Raw genomic sequence first — 21,817 nt, forward strand, 5'->3', positions numbered from 1 at the left:
TCCCTTTTTCGTCCCTGTGGTACTATATGCATGTGTTTCTTGTTTTCTTGTTTATTGAATCCATATTTTCTTCCCCCCTTTTTTCTTTTATGAATTTTTGGACAAATGTGTGATGAGTGGGCTGTCTCATTATGAAATAAAAACAACCAACTGTGCACAGAGAGAGAGAGAGAATGTAAAACTATTTCAAAGGAAATGCATCTCTTGATTATCTCTGCACCAACAATAAATCAGTTTAAATTAGGGATGCACCGATCCGATATTTGTATCGGTATTGGTACCGATATTGAAGAAATTTCTAGATCGGGTATCGGTGACAATGGGCCGATCCATATCGGCTGATCTATTCAGTGTAATTCTATTCTGTGCGCTGTGAGTGACGTCATACGCAAGCAACACGCCGTGCGGAGCCGACAGTGCCCGGCGCCTCTCCCCCGGTTCCCGGTGCGAGCCGAGCCGCCTCCACCGGGGCCGCGGTGCTCCCCGGAGCCGGGCTGCCGGCTGCTGGTGCTGCTGCCCCGGTACCGGGACCCGGAACTTTGCCCACTCCGCACGCCGCCGCCGCTAGCTTCCCCCGGGCGGCTGTGAACCCCGGTCCGGATGAGCTGCAAAGTTGGTGAACTCGCCCGCGGGTGACTAAGAACTGGTGCGGACCAGGGGAATCCGACTGTTTAATTAGTATCGGTATCGGATCGGTATCGGCCGATACTAAACCTCACATATCGGTATCGGAGGTGAAAAAAGCGGATCGTGCATCCCTAGTTTAAATGAAAAACAAAAATACTTTAAATGCGATTCTGTGAGGCAATACCAGGCCCCAGACAAATTATATTATAATTATGAAATTGTTAAATGTGTCACAGGCTGCATCCCTCGCTGGTGCAATGTCTAAATTATCTTTATAAATTCTCCTTGGGAATATGCAGAATCTCTTCTATTTTCACCAATCATATTTGAGCAGGCATTGTTTGCACACATGTAAAAGTCCACATAGAGAGCAAGAGTTGGAAAACATTGACTGAAAACGTCAGCTATAGCTTTTTATTAATTGATATGCATTCATATGCAAATAGATATTAATAGAGATTAGCCAAAAAGTAATTTGGTCCTAAAACACCCACAAAAAGTATTACGTTTTTTGTTGTGTGCAGATAAACATTCAACTCTTGCAATAAAATAAACTAGTCGGACTGTTAACAGTGTATGGACAACAGAAAACAGTGTATGGATATCTGCTGTCTACATCAGAAGCCCCAAAATATTCCCCTTTGAAGCTAAATTATCATCAGACGATAGCCGGTAGCGTGATTGATATCTGAATGGCACAAACATCACTTTAAAAGAGAAGTCGACAGCTGAAAAAGTGTTTTTTACTTGCCTTTGACAATACAGACACAAACCTGCCAGAGATAATGAATGTCAACATGAGGTGTGAGATCTCTGCAGGAGGAACATGTGGCCCAACTGGGGAGCTCACTTGTTGGGTGATGGAAACAAAACAAAGCTATTTGGGGGGGGTTGAAACAACACCGAAAGAGGCTGTCACTCACAGTGTGAGAGCTAACATGCTGTTTATTCTTTCTGTTCTCAAAATCCCTCCTGCATATCACATTAGCACTGTTGTTCCAGCCCCTGATCGTCAAACTGAGTTTTCCCCTTCAAAAGACACCAGCATCAGTCAGAGGACATTTTAACATGTAAACATCTAAAAACAGCGAGGCATCAAAACCACACGACAGCTAAGAGACAGCAAAATAGAAAACCCAAACAGGAAAAGAAAGGACATTTTCTGACTGGCAATAAAAATTAAACTGCATTTGAACTCCAAATCCAAATTCTCATCGGAGAGAAATGTTGTGATGTGGTTGAAATGTGGTGTAAAGTGGTCAGAGAGGCCAGCTGGTGTTTCAGTCAAACTGAACCCAGCAGCATCGTTCCAGTGTCGAGTGAGAGATGTCTCTGATCTGGGATGGTAAACACTACTGTGGTTCCTTAAGAGTGGAAAAAAACAAAAAATCACAGAAACTGGAAATGGAAACATTTGTCCAACATCTAGATTCCAATTTTACATCTCACAACTATATAATGTGCATCAGTGTGAGATGAGTGTATGGCTCACTGGTTAACATGGATTCACAGTGGAGGTGCACGATATGGTGAACCACAGTCTGGGGTTTGTTTTGATCACTCGACTGTACTTTTGTGAAACATCCATTGATTCTCTCTTCACTGTTTGACATGATTCTTGCTGGCTAGTGGTGTTTGAGTCCGACACTTACATTAAATGAATGATAATATTGCTCTTTGTGTCTCCATCAATTATTATCTATGCTTGAAGTAGGGTGACTTAGACATGTACCCAGGAAAATGTCTAAACAATGAGGTCCGGACTTTCTCTGGAGTTTGTCTTTCAAATACGAACGAGATTATCCCGTCAGACACGTTCACTAAAACAGGAAAATCTCTGGAGTGCTCAGGTGACATAATGTATGAATTCTGCTGGGGTAATCGTGTGTTTTTGTTTACAGCACATAAACACAGATGTCGGCCTGCATCACCAAAACCTCTCAAATCTCGTGTTCTTTCCAAGTGGACATCTTTGTCAGTTTAGGACATTCTCATGAGTCTTTACAAGGTGGCTGGCAAAAAAAACTCCTGAGAATGTTCGCAGCAACAGACTTGGACATTAGCATTCTGGCATACAGGCACTTACGGCTAATTTCAGGAGATTGTCTGGAGTTCAGTGCATGTCTTAAAGCATCTTTACAGAGACAAACCACCATCCATGCTCACATTCACACCTTCATGCAATGTGAAGTCTCCAGTTAACCCTGAACTGCATGTCATTACACAAGACTGTGGGAGAAAGCTAGCCTGACGTTGTCATACTCATGATTCTAGTCAGAATATGAGTCTGAGACCGCTCCATTGGGCTGTGATTATGGGGCGTGTTTCAACCGAACCAGGAAAAAAAACCCTCTTCGCTCAATTGGATAGACCTACAACCAATTAGAGCAACATAGTATCTGACGTATGACGTATATCTACAAATGCCTTGATCGCGTTTCTCTGTTCCGCTTTCAAAATTAATGCGCTGTCGATGTCTCCTAAAACAGACTCAATGGCAGCATACACATCTCAGCTCTCCAGCGGCAGGCATGTTTGTGGAAAACAAAGTCAACCCAAGCGCTCTTTGATGACGTAGTTGATTACGTAACTGTTGATCATCTGTCCATCATCGTATAAAGCCCGCCCTGACAATTTGATTGGTCCGAACAGCTTCTGTTCGGAGATAATTTCTCCCCAACAGAGCAACTCCAGACCGAACTCCCGACCAAGAAATATTGTGGGCGGGTCTAAGTTCGTCTGGCACCCAGCTAGGAGAAAGCCAGCATACCCGGAAAACAACACACACATCATTAATCCACTGTATTTGTGTCAAAACATTGTGCGTTCACATTGTTTTCAGGCCGTCTCTGTAGAGACTATTGTCTTAGAAAAACATCTGAACACCATAAAAACATTTTAATCGCTTGTTGGTCCTCTTTTCATTTGACAAGCATCAAAACTGCATCACAGCCCACATCTGGCAAGAAGTAAGACAGACAGCCCAGCCGACCAAATCGATTTTATGGTTTCAACTCTGTCGGAAAGAGTCAACATGAACATAACGACAAATAAAACGATCAGAGAGTAAGTTAAGTTCACTGCCACATAGACAAGAAAGTTGTCTTCTTTACTTGCCAACTATTTTTCCAGCCCAATAAACCTCCATTCAGTGTCCTTCTGTTCTCGGTGCATATCTTATTAATATCAATTAACTTTGAATTAACAGGTGACCAGCGCACTGCAGTCTTCAGTGTAAGTGAATTTGCCGACCACGACAACAGCACATTCAGGACATGCAACCAATTATCCAGTTCAGGGTTCAATGTACTAAGTTGATCCTAACTGAAATCTGAATAAACAGGTGAACAGCTCTTTGTGCAGCTGATGTGGCTTCAGGGTTCTATGTATTGAGTCCAACAGATGGTTTTAATTTCTGCAGCTCAATTACTGCAGGTCACTTTTGCAGCATTACCGCAGGCTAATTAAATTAAACTCATTCTAAAGGTAGAACAGGCTCTGCACCAGTTTTCTTTCATACCTGCAACATGATTACAAAAATCATAAGAATCCAGGTAATGTCAACAGATTGTATTTCACTCTTTACACATTCAACAATCACAAAGAAAGTTAGAGGCCACAGAAAGCATTCTTTAACTTCACTCCCTCTTGACTTTACTGGGCAGGTGAGGTCATTGTTTAGCAAAAGCTAAATTTACCCTGGACACACTGAAAACCTATTTAAAGACAAATACACTTAAGGAAAATCTTTAGTTTTTTGGGCCTGCAGAACCTTTGTGAACAAAAAAATATATTATATATTTCAAAGTAAAGGACCAAAAAATCACACCTCATAGAAATGGTCACTGCAAACCCCCACATCTGTTAGCAAGGGTGTGGAGAAAACTAAAAAAGCCTGGCAGTCAAAGACAATAGACCTCAAGAGAAAAGTAGGGTGCAGTCTGAACCAGGACCAACTGGTCAGGAATCAAACCATAACGAGGGCACAGCATGACAGAACAAACAGACTAAGACAAGAGCAAAATGGAAAAGAAACAAAGAATTGATTATACAGTAGATTATAACTATAATTCGGCTTGTAAAGTGCTTGGTATTCTGTTTGTACTGTGACCATTCCAACTTATCACAGCATGCAGACTATTATAGAAAGCTAATTTCCCTAGCTTTGTTTTACCTCCACTGCGGTGGAGTGCCATGCATCATAGCCGACGGCCACCCCACTTCAAATGGCCAGGATAAAAAGCCCTATTCCAGCTATGACAAACAATCTGGAAATAGCAGCCACGCTTGTGACAGGGAGCCAGCTGCTGGGAAGATAAGAGGAGGAATTTCAGTGCACCCCCTTCTATGTAAATGTAACATTACTCTGGGTTTCCTGCCAGCTAGTTTCCTGTGTGTAATGCATGGACATAGCAGTGGGACTCGGCCCTCTCTTTCAGGATGCATGCAGGTTTCAGAAATAGAAACACTAAATACAACCCTTTAAAGGGGAAAAAAGTTTTTCTGTTCCAGTTGATCAGCCAGTCAAAGTTATTCATCAACAGGACTGAATGTTAAGGAAGACAACAGGATATCTATTGCTCCATATAAATAGAAGAAGAAATATTTCTCATTCAGCAGCTTGGCAGGATACCCCACCCGCAATAAAATGTGTCAATTCATCATCCTCTGCCACACTGACATACAATGACAATTTATGTATTCATAACTCAGCCTAACACAATTCTGAATATTCAGGTTCAATATCTGGTTTTATTCTCCCCTAACTGCAGCAAAGCTTATAAATCTGAGCAGTCACTCATCTGAAAGCACCACTGTGGTTTTGCCCAATTACTACAAACTGCATATATTTTATACCACTCCCGGCCATTTTCCAGAGCAGGGTGCAGTGTTTCATTCTGTCAAATGTGGTTCTGTCATTGTTTTCCTTTCTTCAATGGCAGCTATTGGTTAACAGGACTCACAACAGCTTGCAGAGACTTAAAACTTTCAAGAAGTGGACTGATAACAGCGTTTCTACTCAAATAAGCAGGGCAGAGGAATATTCACATCTCCAATTGTGATGATATTGTCCACCTGTGGGAATCTTTCTGTAAGCATTAGCAGTCCGTTAATACTGAACTCAAGTAGAAAGGAGTGATGTTGCTACATCTAACAGGGCATAACAAAAAATAAGCTTGATTTTGTGGGTGATAAACGGAATGAGATTTTTGTTTTAAACGATTTTTTAAAACAATGCCCACATGGCATCTTCTTCCTGGGAGTATTGCATCAAGACAGATTAGTCTTGAATTAATAATAAACTTAAGAATCAATGTCCCAGTGCTGTGTTCTGGATCAAATAAATCCCATTTATTTGTTTAAGTAATGAAATGGCAAAATGCAGCAGAATTTGACAATTTTGTGATGTGAAATATTTCACAAACGTACATTTAAGAAGCTTTGTGTATGACAGATTTTGTTTGACATGAAAGAGTAATGAGACTGAAGAAGTCAAACATAGGTGATGGTAAATGAGCCAGTTTAAATGTAATGATTTACACTCCGTCATGCAGATGAAAGAAAGAGAACATTATTGTAAGATGTCAATGTGATAGTGTGTGTCGGAGCATGGAGGCCTCTCGTATTCGACCACTCTCCTTCCTGCATTCCTCAGAGCTGCTGCAGACTCTCTGGGGGGGTTGGGTTAATGGATGGAGGTCAGAGGTCACTTCCTGTGCATGGATTAATTGAGATTTGCTATACAGAGCTGAGCATTAAAGTCTCTGCCAAGCAAATTTGGTGGAGAACAATGGGGAAGATTCAAAATGTAGGGTTTGCTTTGCTGAGCATGTGAAAAAATAAAAGAAGACCCAGGGTAAAAAAAACTTAGACTTTTGTAGCCTATAATCCTCCAAATGCTGTTTCCAAGGCTTTTCACATTGAGGCTTTACATCGTTTTCGTCAGATTTGACAGTGATCCCTATCCTACAAGATCAGAATTAAGTCAGTGAACATTTGGTAACATTTAGTGTCACAGTACACTACTAACGTTTAGTGACATACGAGACAATAAAACGTGTTTGTGCTTCAAAGAAGTTTCCTTCACTGAAAGCTGGTTCAAAAAGCATCTCTGTTCATGGGTGTTTAGTGGTATACAGAACTACTTGCCTATCTGACTTAATCTCACCCACCTCATCTCTGTACTGAAGGTCAAGGTTTAAATACATAAAGTCAGTAAATTGAAATTATTTGTATGTTATGAACCATGTCATGTAGTGACACGAAATGGTCGACTAGAAAGAAGAGGATTTGTTGGCACTGAGTTCATCTGTGGTTTTACTGTGGTCTGAACGAGCGGAGGTTCTTCCTTCCCAAACTATCTCTGACAAGTCGTGACAGTAGAGTGCCATGCAGAGAGAACATCAACTAGTTTAATTTAGGCCTGCCATCAAGTTACTATGACGTACCGTTATTACTTTAACCACCGACAACAACACCCTGAAAAGAAAGAGAAGCTGCAGCTCAATGTTTATCAGTGAGCCTGCATGAGCATTTTTCCAAATTCAAATTCAATCACCAATTAGTATTCCATATTCACACATGTTAATTGTTTTCTGGTTTATGCAGCAGGATGCAGCCTTCATTAGCAGCTTGTGCGGCTTTGAGCTCAGCTTGTGGTCCACAGCAGGACTGAGCTGACACGTGAGACAGAGGACTCTTTTTTAAATGGATAACTTTGGTTCTGTGTTTTTCACTGCAATCAGTTGTGTTATCAACGTTTTTGTTGATAGAAGAACAGGCTCCTTGGGCTGAATTCTGTAATGCTTTCACAAGCATCTTTAGTCGCAAATTATGCATCAATTGCAATGTTGACCCAAGAACCTCTACTAGCCATTTTGGGCAACCTGCACCCAGCATGCCATTCTGTGGTGTAATTGCATAAGTACAATTATTAGTGTAACAAAATATTTATGGACCGTATCATGGTGATTTAACCTGCAAGAGAGTAAGTTGTAAATACTATAAAGTTACCACAGTCCTCTCAAAATAGTCTACACAGCGCTCCAAGTGACAAACTGTATTATATATTTTGCTGCATAATAAAAAGTTACAGCTGTTGCTATATGGGGGTATGAGAAAAATGCATAATGTGCAGGAGATTTATAACAGTTTACTGGATACTGCTCAGCACTTACTAAAGGGGGTCCTTTTGAAATGTTTGACCATATATTACTAAGTGTGTGTGTGTGATTGGTTGAAGAGTCCAGCCACATGATACCCAGGTGTGTAATCACACATATCAGCCACTAAATCCTACAGAATACACCTGCTTTCCATCACTAACACACACATACATACACACACACAATGTTGAGCATGTCCTGCCTCCCTTATTTCATATTCAATTAGCAGAATCAAAGGAGGACGTAAACCTGATGTACGGTATTGCGTGTGTGTGTGTGTGTGTGTGATGGTAAATTACTTAATGGGATACATGTGCCCTTCCAGGTAGAGGTAAAAGGTCATAGAACAGAGAAAGAGATGGGGAAGGAAGGAGGAGAGGAGGGATATACTAATAGAAAATCAGTTTTATTGTTTGTGTTACATTCACCTATACTGTATACAACTGATTACACATTTCATTTACAGATGAGGGCTGATAAAAATTAATATTTGAATTATACATGAAAACATTTTCATTTTCTGGCGTAAATTGCCCAGATGCTGCTGTGTTTGAATCATTTTCAAGAACCAATCATTCAAACCCTGGTTCCTCAGTACCTTACCCAAGTATAAGATCAGACGTTGTCAATAAAGACAAGCAGACAGATGGACGGAGACTGGAGCCAGGAAAAGCACATCCATTAAATAATTTTAAGCCAAGTCAGATCAAATGAAGATAATAACTCAGTTAATAATCAGATGTATTTTAAGAAAGACCTGCAGCTGTACAGAGGCTGTTGTTTTGGAGTCTGGAGACATAGTAACATCACAGACAAGCTGCAGAGCATAGTTGTTGGGTTATAAGTTATACCTTCATTTCATAATTCTGCCTGGCGTTTCTGTTCTATACTCACAAAGCAGCACACATTCATCAACATTATGAATACAATATAAACAGGTTTCCTCCATACAAGCCTAAATACAAACTATGTTTCATATTGCACCTCAGAAATTAAAGAATTGGCACACCCTTTATTAGAGTAAAAGCCTGGAGTGATTGAAATGATAATTGATTCTCCAGGCTATTCAAGACAAATTCATTCATCAGTTTGTTTGCTTTATGAAGGTCAACTTGAAAAATTAACTGCAGAGAGCTGAGGTAAAACCAGAAATTAGAAAACCTAATTCAAAATCTAAATTACATTTGGATGTGGCTCCGACGTATAGAAATATTGAAATTGTTTTTGCTTATTTAATATTTATGTCTTTAGCAGGCTTATTTTTTGAATTAAACTATTTTCCCTAAACTCCAATGTTTGCAGGGTAAATGGAATATTTTGATTACTGCTGGAAATGTATAAATTACTTGCTGCAAAAAAGTAAACAGGACCATTCATCCTTTCAGAAGAGACCAATGAAAGAACAGCTGAATGAGAGGTTGCTGTCGAGCAGAAGAAAAAGTAAACAAGCTACTATGGAGATTGACCACTTGAAGGAAATGCTGGAATACTCGTCCATCCATTTGTCTTTAGTGCTGCAACGCCAATCCCAAGGGTTACAATACTTTTGGAAAATATTACCCCTAAGCAGGAACTGTTTGGGGGGTACAACCTAATTTAGAACTAGGTCCTTGCAGCGGAAATTAGTTCCTTGGGAAAGTTTCTTTGGAGAAAATGCTTCTTAACTGAACTGTCCTATCTCACTCCCTCCCCCCGCATCCAGAACCTGAACACCCAACTGCTTAATGCTCTCTGTGAAGTGACGTTAACAGCATTAATGTGAGGCAGGGCATCAGTGTAAGGTTGTGTAAACAAAGGTTTATAAGGCTGCGACACAGAGAGGTTGTGTGGCACGAGGTGGGAGTAAAGTAATGAAAGAGGAAGAGAGGGGCCAAAGTGACATGAACGATGAGGTGGCCACTCCAGCATGCTGCCCTAAGTAGAACAGTATGGGACAGACACTCAGCTGTATTTTAGGAAGTCCTGTTTGTTCTGCTGGAACAACGTGTGCACCAGCCTCACACTAATGTGTCACTTTGCCAGTTTATCAGACTGATTGTAGCCACTCACTGCGATCTGGTTCTAATACAGACTTTTCCTCTCTGACCACAGATCACATACTATTCACAATAATTAGAACATACAACACCTGCTCCAAACTGTTACGAATTCATATTTTATATTAACAAGGACACAGATGTCTCCCAGATTTGTGTTTTAGATACAATGAAAATATTAGAAAAGTGCATCTTTTTTCGATTTCTTGCTCTCTTCGATTTCCATGTCTCCAACAAAACAACCGTCGGACCGATTACATTCCCTGTAGTTCTGTCTGGATCTGATTTCTCTCAGTCACAGTTCAATAAAGCCCACTAAAATCCAGCTGTAGTCCAATAAAATTTCATGGAGAGTTTGTTTTTCAAGTCTTATTGTAAACAATTACAGCTTCATTACATTTCAATTAAAACAGTGTATGGGAAAAACTTTGATGTCAAGAGTTTTTAATAGTAGAAAAAACATCCTGTGATAAATACAGCATATGAGGTATGTATGCATGGCCATAAGGAAATTAGTTGTTAATGTAATTATTCTGCAATAGATATTTATTTATTTTTAATACAATGAAGTTACAAGGCCAACAAGTCAGAGACTATTCACCCTTGACTTTTTAACATTTTGTTCTGTCTTGTGTGGGATATTTTAGTGTACAATATATATATATATATATATATATATATATATATATATATATATATATTAGCTGAGACCTTGCACACAATGAGCGGATGGGGAGAATGGGGTTGAAGAAGTGGAGTCCCATACTAGCTCTAGTTTGATTGTCATAGCTGTAATATAAACATGGCCACTGCAGCTAACAATTAAGACATAACATTAGTAGCAGACTTAGTATTGTAACAATGTAATCCAAATATAATTATGAGAAGTGTTATTATGCTTACAGTTGGCTCGTAATTAGCTAGCTTGGTTGGCAAGTGATTGTAATATTGCTAACTGCTGGTTTAGCTTGCTGGAAGGGTTTTTAGCTCCCCACAGTAACTGCTTATACTGAGGTTAGTCTCACCTTCATGGACTCAGGTTTTCAGGGAGCAAACTTAAAATGAACTATACAACAGCGTTCAGTCATTATGAAGCGCAAGACTGTTGATGGCTTTATCCCAGAGAGACTCTACTCTGTTATTTATATTAGGTGGGGTTTATGATCTATACATCTGTCATCCAACAGGGGGAAATCAAGATTGCTTGACTTCACTTTTGGGGATATGTCATGTTGTCCACCTTTATAAAGAGTCTATGGCTGTCGTAGGCAGTGGCGCCAAGTGATTAAAGGCCAATTTATGCTTGTACGTCTTTTCTAAAACGGACAGATAAGACCGCCCTATCCGTCGTGGAACGCCCTCTCCGAGCGCCTCGTAGAGCTTTTCGTACACCTCTTTTCATTTCCGGACCTCAAACTTCCTGTTTCCTTCCCTGTGTCACATCAAACCCAAACAAAACTATGATTCTACGATTAATGTGACGTGTGTGTTAAGCCAGCGGAGTTGTCCGGCTGACGGTGGCTCGTTCGATCACTGACGGCATGTGTGCACGGTCACATACGGTTATAACAAGCCTTCAAAACGGCGCTAGCGTGCTAGGCTAGCGGGCTAGCCACCATGCTAACTGCGGTGGTAACGGTGCAAAAACCCGCCGTCAAGCCTTTAATTCCACTTCTACCATGACACTGTTTCTATAATACCGTCAGGTTAGAAGCAAACAATGGGTAGTAGTTAGTGTCGGGAGTCCCTGCTGACTGTGTGTGGAAGCTGGGAGGGGAGCTAGCTCCGTGTAGCTTCTAGCTACATGTAGCCTCAAGCAGATAAAAGCTGTGGAATCAGCAACACAGTTCGGAAACAAGACCGGGGAACCGCTGCGCTAAGAAACGATAACATCAGCATCTTGACCCGCTGGGTGTCACTTTATTTAGTTCTGTTAGTTGCCATGGTTCAGTGTGTAGGAGGCGAGCCACAGAGGTAAACAGACACACGTGGACTTCTTCTTCCCAAAATTGGGGTAAGCTTCTCTGAGCTCGTCTTCCGTTGCGCCACCTATGGGTTTGGCGGTGAATTTTTTTCGACATACAGTGGTCGGACAAGTAAAAATCAAAAAGACTCTTCGCCCCGCCGTGGAGCCCTCTCCGAGAAACGGATACGTAGAAGCATACTGGAGCCTTTAGGCATAGAGAAGCCCAACATCCTTATCCTGTTCAAGGTTTGTCCTATGCCTTTTCTCAAGCAATAAAACTTTTTCAGCAGTTCCTGGTAAGGAAGCAAAGACAGGCTGAGGTACTCGAATCGGGAAGGTGCTGCCTATGCAAATGATCCAAAGTTCTAGATTGTGGGACTGTCAGCCTTCATGTCCTAGTAGCACGGCTGTTGTGTTGCATACATGAGGACAGTGATGGCAGATGGTGGTTATGTGGAATTTCAATGTCTTAAAAATGATTGACCTCTGACAATGTAGTTACTATTAAGCGAAGACAGACCATTGACTGAAGACTCTTAAGGCCAATTTATGCCTCTCCGTTATTTCTATTACGGACAGATAAGACCGCCCTATCCGTCGTGAAACGTCCTCTCCGAGCGCCTCCGACAGCTTTTCGTACACGTCTGATTTTTCTAACTATCCGTCTTCATTTTGGAGACCCGACGGACCGCTCTTGGCTGTGATTGGTCCGCGAACGACATCATTTCCGTATGACGTCATTTCCGTATTTTCGGACCTCAAACTTTCTATTTACTTGTAGCAACAAACACGAACACAACTATGATTCTACGATTAATGTGACGTGTGTGTTAAGCCAGCGGAGTTGTCTGGCTGACGGTGGCTCGTTAGAGCACTGAGGGCATGTGTGCACGGTCACATACGGTTATAACGAGCTTTCAAAACGGCGCTAGCAGGCTAGGCTAGCGGGCTAGGCTAGCCACCATGCTAACTGCGGTGGTAACAGTGCAAGAACCCGCCGTCACGACTTTAATTCCACTTCTATCATGACACTGTTTCTATAATACCGTCAGGTTAGAAGCAAACACTGGGTAGTAGTTAGTGCCGGGAGTCCCTGCTGACTGTGTGTGGAAGCTGGGGGGGAGCTAGGTCCGGGTAGCTTCTAGCTACATGTAGCCTCAAGCAGATTCAAGCTGTGGAATCAGCAACACAGTTCGGAAACAAGACCGGGGAACCGCTGCGCTAAGAAACGATTACATCAGCATCTTGACACGCTGGGTGTCACTTTATTTAGATCTGTTAGTTACCATGGTTCAGTGTGTGGGACGCAAGCTAACATGTCAACAGAGACACGTGGACTTCTTCTTCCCAAATGGGGTAGGCTTCTCTGAGCTCGTCTTCCGTTGCGCCACCTATGGGTTTGGCGGGGAATTGTTTTTAGACGGATAGTCGTCGGAGAAGTAAAAATCAAAAAGACACTTTGTCTCCCGCTGAGACCTCTCCGAGAAACGGATACGTAGAAGTATATAAGAGCCTTTATCTCTTAGTTTCTTTGCACCAAACAAATGTACATCAAAGCATCTCATCATCTGTCTGTTTTCTCTAGTTTTGATAGTGTAGAATAGTTTTATAGTTTTTAGTTGTCTTTATACTTCAACAACGTATCTTATTGTGCATTTTAAATACATTTTAAAGGCTTCAGTGTGATATTCAGTTTTATTGTGTGTAGAGCTAAAAAACCTTCTATTTGGTAATTAATCGCAGAGTGATGGGTTGGACGCCTGCTGTCTTCTCAGATCTTTTCTCCCTTCTCACAAAGTTTTATTTTCATGTCCTGAAGCAATCATTTACATAGTTATTCAGGGGATGGATTGCATATATTTTAATACAAATTAGATTTATTAAATTAACAAAAACTTTTGACCAATTATATAAATGTACATCAGCGGTGGTATAAATGATCAACCACATACAAAAATGTGTTTTGTATTTGTAACAAGCTCAATAGTTTGCCTGTTTTCAATATCTCATTAAATTTAGGAAAATCCATCTCAGCTTAGTTATATGCATTTCTTCTGGGATGCATTCTTTTCTAAATTCGCTTTCATTACACAGGAGCTTTAACACAGCTAGTGTGGTCAATAACAGGAATGTTGTGTGGAAGGATTAGACACGTCCAACCACCAACATGACTAAACACCAGCTAACCTGGCTTTTATAAAATCTGTGTTGTCACGAGAGTCGAGAGACTAACAGCAGGTGCATGCAGTACATTGTAAAGTATCACTATTAAATATAGCAGCTGGTGCTTAATGATAACCCCACCTGGATATGATGTAGCATATATAGAGCATCTACAGCACAACGTGCACTTTAAGAGCCTTCCTGTTTACTATCAAGTGAACCTCAACTATGACAAGACTGTTGATGCTGCCTTTGATAGCAGAGTGTTTGAACTCAGCGTCTGCAGGGAACACAGCCAAGGCAGTGGTTTTAGTCAAAGGAAAACTGTTTTGAAACTATGTGAGGCTCCTTTTCAGAATAGAAAGTCAATTACTGCTTAACATTTCTAAAATAAGCTATAACATCATAATTTTAGGTCTAATTTTTTGAATCGTCCTGATTTAGGAAAACGACAACCAAAGGGGGGATTCCTTTTATAATTCCATGGGTTCATTTCTCTTTCTTTATATTTAGCCTTGAGAAAACATTGGCAATGGGTAACTGGTTGGAAAAACATTATCATCCATGGTCAATTCAACAATCACCATACCAAGGGATTGGCCAAGAAATTCAACTCTATGCTGCACTTTAATCTTGTGTTCACAGAACTATAATTATGTTTGTGGGACTCCAGCCCATGCCTGCTCACAGTGGACATGGAAAGAAAAGGGCTGCCGTTCACTTCCCTCCTTCCCCTTCCCTTCCCTTCCCCTTCTGCTTTGAGCACTCAAATTGGTTCCAGATGCATTCTCTCACGGCTAGCTCCAGAACCAAAGCGCAACATGAAAGAAATGAAGGCGAGAAGTTTCACAAAACTCGATAGAGGACAAAAATGTAAGGAATTTCTACACAGATCTAGTTGAGGGAGGAAGAAGAAGAAAACATATCTTCTTAGGGGCAAAGCCGGCTGATCACTTTACCACATGCTGCTGTTTACCACACTGATAACCCTTTTTAGGGTTTCCCGAGACACAAGACTTCGGGAGACAATGTGCTCCCCAAATGAGGATCTAAGACCCATGTTTCTTTCATGTTCCAGGCAGATGTGGCAGAAAAAAGACTGCACAAAGTGATATTTAGCCAGAGAAAATCCACATCCTGCACCCATGTGGACTCAACATCAAAGACCTACCCACAAGCACTTAAGACCAATTTATAACCCTACCCATGGAGCCCCCTCAGATAAAACAGTCACTGGGGGAAGCTACGATACACGCTGGCCAAAGGAATTGCGATAACAGCAGAAGGTTGGCCGAGGCGACGCCGTGCCAAATGGTTCAAAAATGTAGCAACATAGTACAAAGTGGCAGCTCCATGTTGACTCAGCCAATTAACAAGTGAAAGCAAATTCAAGGACAGCTGCTCGACAGCACCAACACACACCTCTGTGTTTGTCTAACTGCCCTCACAAGTCCCTCTGCATTCATTAGCACCCTGAAAAGCTAATAGCTCATCAGTCCCACACTTTTTGCCTCCATGCTGTGCTTTCTTTTGGGCCCCAGACTCCATTCAGAGCAGCAGGCAGCTTCATTACTCGGGTTCCTTTTCTTTCTGAGCAGACAAGGCTAATCAAAAATGACTTCATCATAAACTGCAGGCATGGCTTACACGCGATCCACATTTTTATACCTAGGTTCAATTAAAAACAACTGCAGGTCACAGTTGCCAGTACACCGGCTGTAAAGTTGTAACCTGGAAATAGAAAGATGAGGGAATAACACTTTCAAACATTTATAGTGGTGACTACGATTTATAACGGTTTGGGGTGGACGCCGAATAGAAGAATGGCAAAAAAAAGAAAATAAAAGCGGTGCGCATTTGCTGTCAGCCAAGGAGGATTCAAAGAGCTTGATTGCACATAACGGTCCATATTACTCTCCTCAGATCCGGAGAAGAGGGGGAAGCCTTTCCTTCCTATTCCCGGTTATTCCTCACATTTTTGTTTGGACAGGGAAGAAACTAAATGTAGTTTCCAAACTATGACAGTCAAGCAGCAGACACATACGGCGAAGAGGAACGTGTGTGTTAACTACGCCACAGTTGTCGCTTTGTCCTTAAAACTTAAAGGGTTCATCCGAGAGATGAACGGGATGCTAACCCCCATAATACTGAGTGTCATGCTAACGTTCATCCCGACAACGGATTAACTCCTCAATGTCGCCACTTTGCTTTTCGCCCAAGTTACCCAGCAGCACGTCATGACTGAGAGCCACTGTGTGAGTGTCAACGATAAGAAGTTAATACACCAAGGTCAAACTTTTACAGGGGTTTTCCCGTTATTCTCACAGCCGTGTCGCACCTACACACTCCGCGGTGGGCGGCAGCTAGCGCCGGGGACAAGTTATACCGGGCAGGTTTCATTGAAAACAGCGCAAACTGGAGGGTCCCACAGGTTCCCGAATTTACCAGAAGACTTCTGTGATTCAGAGGACGTCTGAATAAAACTTCTCCGATGTGTCCAAGTTCAGGAATAAGCAAATCAGCGTCACATTATTAGGATTTGTAAACGGAGTTTGGCGCGACATTCCCGACCCATCAGAGTGAAGTCTATCGGCCCAGCAGGATGCGAGCTGTCACCGGATCAACAAGTTCGTCCTGCAACGACCAACTTACCTCCAGCTGCCTCCATGCGAATACACTGTCTTATTAACGTTATCCTTATTATCTCAGTTAAGAAGACACGGAAAGCTCCGTGGACATATGACTTACAGCTGTGTGTGTGTGCGTGTGCGTGTGTGTGAGAGAGGAAGATGAATTCATACACTCACCCTGAGCTGTGAGCTGCTGGAAGTTGAAGGCGCAGAGGAAAGTTACTATCTGGAAACACACACGCATCTTATTGAAATCCTAAAGTGCATCGTGGACAAGAAGAAGACATAGAAAACCCCAGCGCTGTGACATGCTCCATGGATCCTGGTACCTCTCTCTCTACCCCCTCTCTCTCTCTCTCTCTCTCGGTCTGTGTCCCGGTTTGGAGGTGTGGAGGCTTGGAGTGCGGGGGAACCTCACTGCACATGCGCAGAATGCAGAACTGGCCCGGTTAAATGGGACAAAAGCAACTTGTAAAAGTATCAGGAACCCCATCCTCTATTAAATTAAATTGCACAATATTTCCCTGCAGATCAACAGCCAGGTCATGCAATAGACAGTTATACAAACTCTATTAAATCCAATGCAGATTATTCCCCTGTGTACAGATCAACAGTCAGCACATGCAATATAAAGTAATGCTGGAGGTTGACCCCCATCACCATGTATAAACTCACAGCTCTTGTAGATTTTAATGATTATATTCACAAATATGATTAAGTGATGAATATTTGACGGGTAGACCAAAAACATTCACACATGCGGTTGGGTGATTTAAATTGAGGACAGTTTACTGTAAACTGTATTTGCTATTAACAATAATCAAAACTCATTTCATCTGAATCATAAGCTACTTTCAGACATCCACTGAACTCCAGACATTCTCCAGAGGGGGCTGTACGTGAGAACGCAAATGCTAGAGTGAGAGGCTCTGGACTTTGGACTTTCTCTGGAGTTTTTTCTGGCCAGCCCTCTGGTAAAAAGTCCACAGACTTCCTGATGTCCCAACGTGTGAACACAGCAGGAGATCCACCGCGGGTTCACCACAAGCGAGTGGGCATGTTGGTGATAATTTGAACAGGCAACAAAATGAAATAAACAAAGAACACAAATATGTCGGAATTTAAAAGCAGAATCATACATGTAAACTACACTAACCAAACACTTCAAGAGAGATTTTGGTGATACAGGCCAATGCCGGTGTCAATGTGCTGAAAACAAAAACATGTGATCAGCAGATTGAATGCATTATGTCCTGCCCCTGCCTGCATGTTGTGAAAAACAACCTTGAGCCGTTTTCAGACATGTTCTGCAGAGAATCTCCAGATGGGTCCGAACTTTCTCCACAGTTCCCACCAGCCCCACTCAGTCGCGGTGAGCATTCCCTCACAATAAGTTTTGCATTAGCATGCAATACTTCAGTTTTACCTCACAATGCATATTGCATTACCTTGCAAGAAGCCAGTGTCTGTGTCCCATTCAGGACTGTGATAAACACGACCAATCAATTTGATTTTGCTGGTGTACCTGTCTGTCAGTAACCTTACCTAACCTGCACTTGCTCTCACTGCACATGGCCCGAGTCTTCAGCCTGAGAGATATATATCACTGGAGCTGAGACATTAGTCAAAAGTCGTCTTTTAGCAGTTTTCAGGCTTTGTGCGTTCATGTATTTTGGGGCCTAGCTTTGACAAGAGGGCTGATTTTAGGAGGTGGGATGTATCCGATGTAATCCTAACCTTAACTGAACTTTTCTAAAGTGTAGCCCGCTCTTGCTAACTTTTACAGCACTACATACCCTAGATCAGAGGTCTTCAACAGGGGGTCCGCTGTTTTTTTCCACAAATTTAAATTTCTTTAAATACATATTAACATGCATCCAACATATTGTGAGGCTGATTTGACCCTCTGCCTGACAACTGCTATCCATCCAAGATTAGATAAGTTGTGTGCTACCCATCAGGGTCCGACATCTCACTAATGTGGGAGTATGTGTGCCATCCACAGATGGCTTGAGGATTCACTGTCTCTTCTACATTCATGTTTAAAATAAAAACATGAATCTGTGTATTACTTTAATATCTCAGTGTTGTATGCAAGATGTATGAATATATGAACCTGTGTAATATTTGAATAGCTTAGTATTGAATGCACAATAACAGGGTAGCTATGTTTACACTTGGCACTAGGCCCAGTTTAATATAAAACTTTATTTTTTTAATTTTATACAACATATATAGTTGGGGGTCCCTGCTCCATCTCTCCACCAGTTTGGGGGTCCTTGGCCTGAAAAACGTTGAAGACCCCTGCCCTAGATTTAACCAATCATGCATTCACAGTCACTGTAGAATGTTTCCCAGTATGCACTAGAAGAACACCTATGGGAAATTTTAAGATGTCTGACTTACATAGCCTGCATGTCTGGAAACTGTTGTCTGAAGAAAACCAAGTAAACACGACCATGCATTAAATCTGTGAATGATTCTCCTCTTTGGTCATGCTGCTCTTGTTCATCAGTGGAGTTATTAGTCTTCTGTGCGTTTAGCAGCAGAAGCTAATGGACAATTACCGCACAGAGTGATCCTGTCAATACTGCAACCATGAAACATTATGTGAACACTGTGCAGCTTGGAACACATCAAGTCGTCCCTGTCAATGGTGCCTGTATAGATAGTGTGTTGCTATATCAACTTTCCCTGCATATCTACTGTATGTCTCTGACACCCTAGACCAAAAACATGCCCCATCTAAACAATTATAAACATACAGTATAACATTTTCACTTTAAATCTCTATTGTTTTATGATATTATGCACTTTAATGCAAGTATGTACATGTATAATGGTTATGAAGAATAACGATAGAAGGTTGAGAGAATTTAAGTATCAACAAAGGAGGATTCTAAAGTGAAATTAAAGATACAATTGCTGTACTAAAGCTAAAGTGCTGTTTACAATCTAATGTTTCTTTTACAAAACAAATGTAGGACCCCCTAATCACAGATTCCACATTTCACTTTCTTGCATCCAGTTGTCAGCTATTTGGTACATTTTACATTCCAATATATTACTGCAATTGAATGTTCTGTACAATACTGTATATACAGCATATTATAGTATGTACAGTAAAATATATACAGCCTTATTGTGCTGCGCCAATCTGCTCTACACTGTCTTGTACATTAGTCATGCCAAGTGTGAAGCCAATAAGTTATACAGTTCTAAAGATATGCCTCCAGACAGACAGTTGTTTGTGAAATAAGTAGATACATGATTCAGTAATATTATAAATAGTATTTAAATAATAATAAATAATGTAAAATATAACATAAAATAAAAAATGAAATCTTAGTTGTAGATTAACCAGGTTGGATGAGCAAAACATTTTCTAACTTCATGTTGCACCATAGACTGTTTATAAAAGGCTCTTCACTCAACGTCCAGCACACAATGACAAACAATAAATAACAGCGTGTTGCACAACTGGTTTGAGGAGGACTAACTAATCACAAGGAATACTTCTGCAGCTCCAAGTAGCTCCTAAGCCAATCAAAGAAGCAGTCATCATTGTACTTTATTCCATATGTACCATTTACAATATGGAAAGGGGAGATGAGACAGATCATCAGGAGCCTTCCATCTGTCTAACTCTAACTGTACTAGTATAGTCAAAGCTGAAAGCTTCAGCATGTTAAGAAGACCATTCAGGTAAGACAGATAGCAATTTTTCTATACATCCATCAAGTGGAAGGAAGTGTTCTTTTCCAGGGGGGTGGCCTCCCAGTCTGTCTCCTCATTGTGCCTCTTAATGCCCGTGTCAACAGGGCCAGGCGGCTTTTTGTGCCATACAGCTGTCAAACAGCAGGGAAATCTCTGTTCTGGGAGACACCCTCTTTTGTAATGGGTCAAAGGTTGAGAGTGAGGGAGGATGTCAGGGGCTGGAGTCAGCACTTTGGCCCCATGTGGCTACATCATACTGCCGATTGGCATGAATAGTGAGGGGCCCCGGAGAGAGGGCCAACTGGCAGCAGAGAAGAGGAGAATGAATCGTGCATTCATACTGATGTACTGAGGTTGTCTGGGATAGACTGTCCTTTGACTTAAAAACACGACATGCTCGCCGTGTACTAGTGTCATTACCTCCTTACATACAGTACCAGTCAAAAGTTTGGACACGCCTTCTCATTTAATGTTTTTTCTTTATTTTTCTTTCTTTCTACATTGCAGATTAATATTGAAGACATCAAAACTATGAAGGAACACAAATGAAATTATGTGGTAAACAAAAAAGTGTTAAACAAACCAGAATATGTTTTATATTTTAGATTCTTTAAAGTAGCCACCTTTTGCTTTGATAACAGCTTTGCTGCTCTTGGCATTCTTTCAATCAGCTTCATGAGGTAGTCACCTGGAATGGTTTTCAATTAACAGGTTTGCCTTGTCAAGAGTTAATTTGTGGAATTTGTTTCCTTCTTAATGTGTTTGAGACCATCAGTTGTGTTGTGCAGAGGCAGGGTTGGAGTAGAGTTCTATACAGTGAATTAGCCTATTGGACTACAGTTCTAATCCATATTATGGCAAGAACCACTCAACTAAGTAAAGAGAAACAACAGTCCATCATTACTTTAATACAGGAAGGTCAGTAAATCCGGAAAACCATTAAACGCTATGATGAAACTGGCTCTCATGAGGATCGCCCCAGGACAGGAAGACCAAGAGTTACCTCTCCTGCTGAGGATAAATTCACTAGATTTACCAGCCTCAGAACTCACAAATTAACAGCACCTCAGATTAGAGGCAACATGAATGCTTCGCAGAGTTCAAGTAGCAGACACATCACTACATCAGCTTTCCAGAGGAGACTGCGTGGTCAAATTCCTGCAAAGGAGCCACCACTGAGGAAGGAAAACAAGAAGAAGAGACTTGCTTGGGCCAAGAAACACAAGGAATGGACAATAAACCAGTGGAAATCTGTACTTTGGTCTGAGGAGTCCAGATTTGAGATTTTTGGTTCCAACCGCCATGTCTTTTTAAAATGCACAAAAGGTGAGCTGATGCTCTCTACATGTGTGGTTCCCACCGTGAAGCATGGGGGAGGAGGTGTGATGGTGTGGGGGTGCTTTGCTGGTGATACTGTTGGTGATTTATTCCAAATTCAAGGCATATTTAACCAGCATGGCTACCACAGCATTCTGCAGCGACATGCCATCCCAACTGGTTTGCGCTTAGTGG

General features: G+C 41.4%; 1 protein-coding gene across 1 annotated transcript in view; it reads right to left on the reverse strand.

Annotated features, from left to right (window-relative positions):
- The window catches only part of reck (reversion-inducing-cysteine-rich protein with kazal motifs), a 69,704-nt gene extending 52,749 nt beyond the window's left edge, over positions 1-16,955 (reverse strand). Inside the window, exon 1 of the mRNA XM_061093563.1 lies at positions 16,766-16,955. Within this exon, the coding sequence (XP_060949546.1) occupies positions 16,766-16,832 (67 nt within the window). The 5' untranslated portion in view covers positions 16,833-16,955. The remainder of the gene's footprint in view (positions 1-16,765) is intronic.
- Positions 16,956-21,817: the final 4,862 nt, after the last annotated feature.

This window comes from Limanda limanda, chromosome 20, assembly GCF_963576545.1.
Source record: "Limanda limanda chromosome 20, fLimLim1.1, whole genome shotgun sequence".
Taxonomy (NCBI): Eukaryota; Metazoa; Chordata; class Actinopteri; order Pleuronectiformes; family Pleuronectidae; genus Limanda; species Limanda limanda.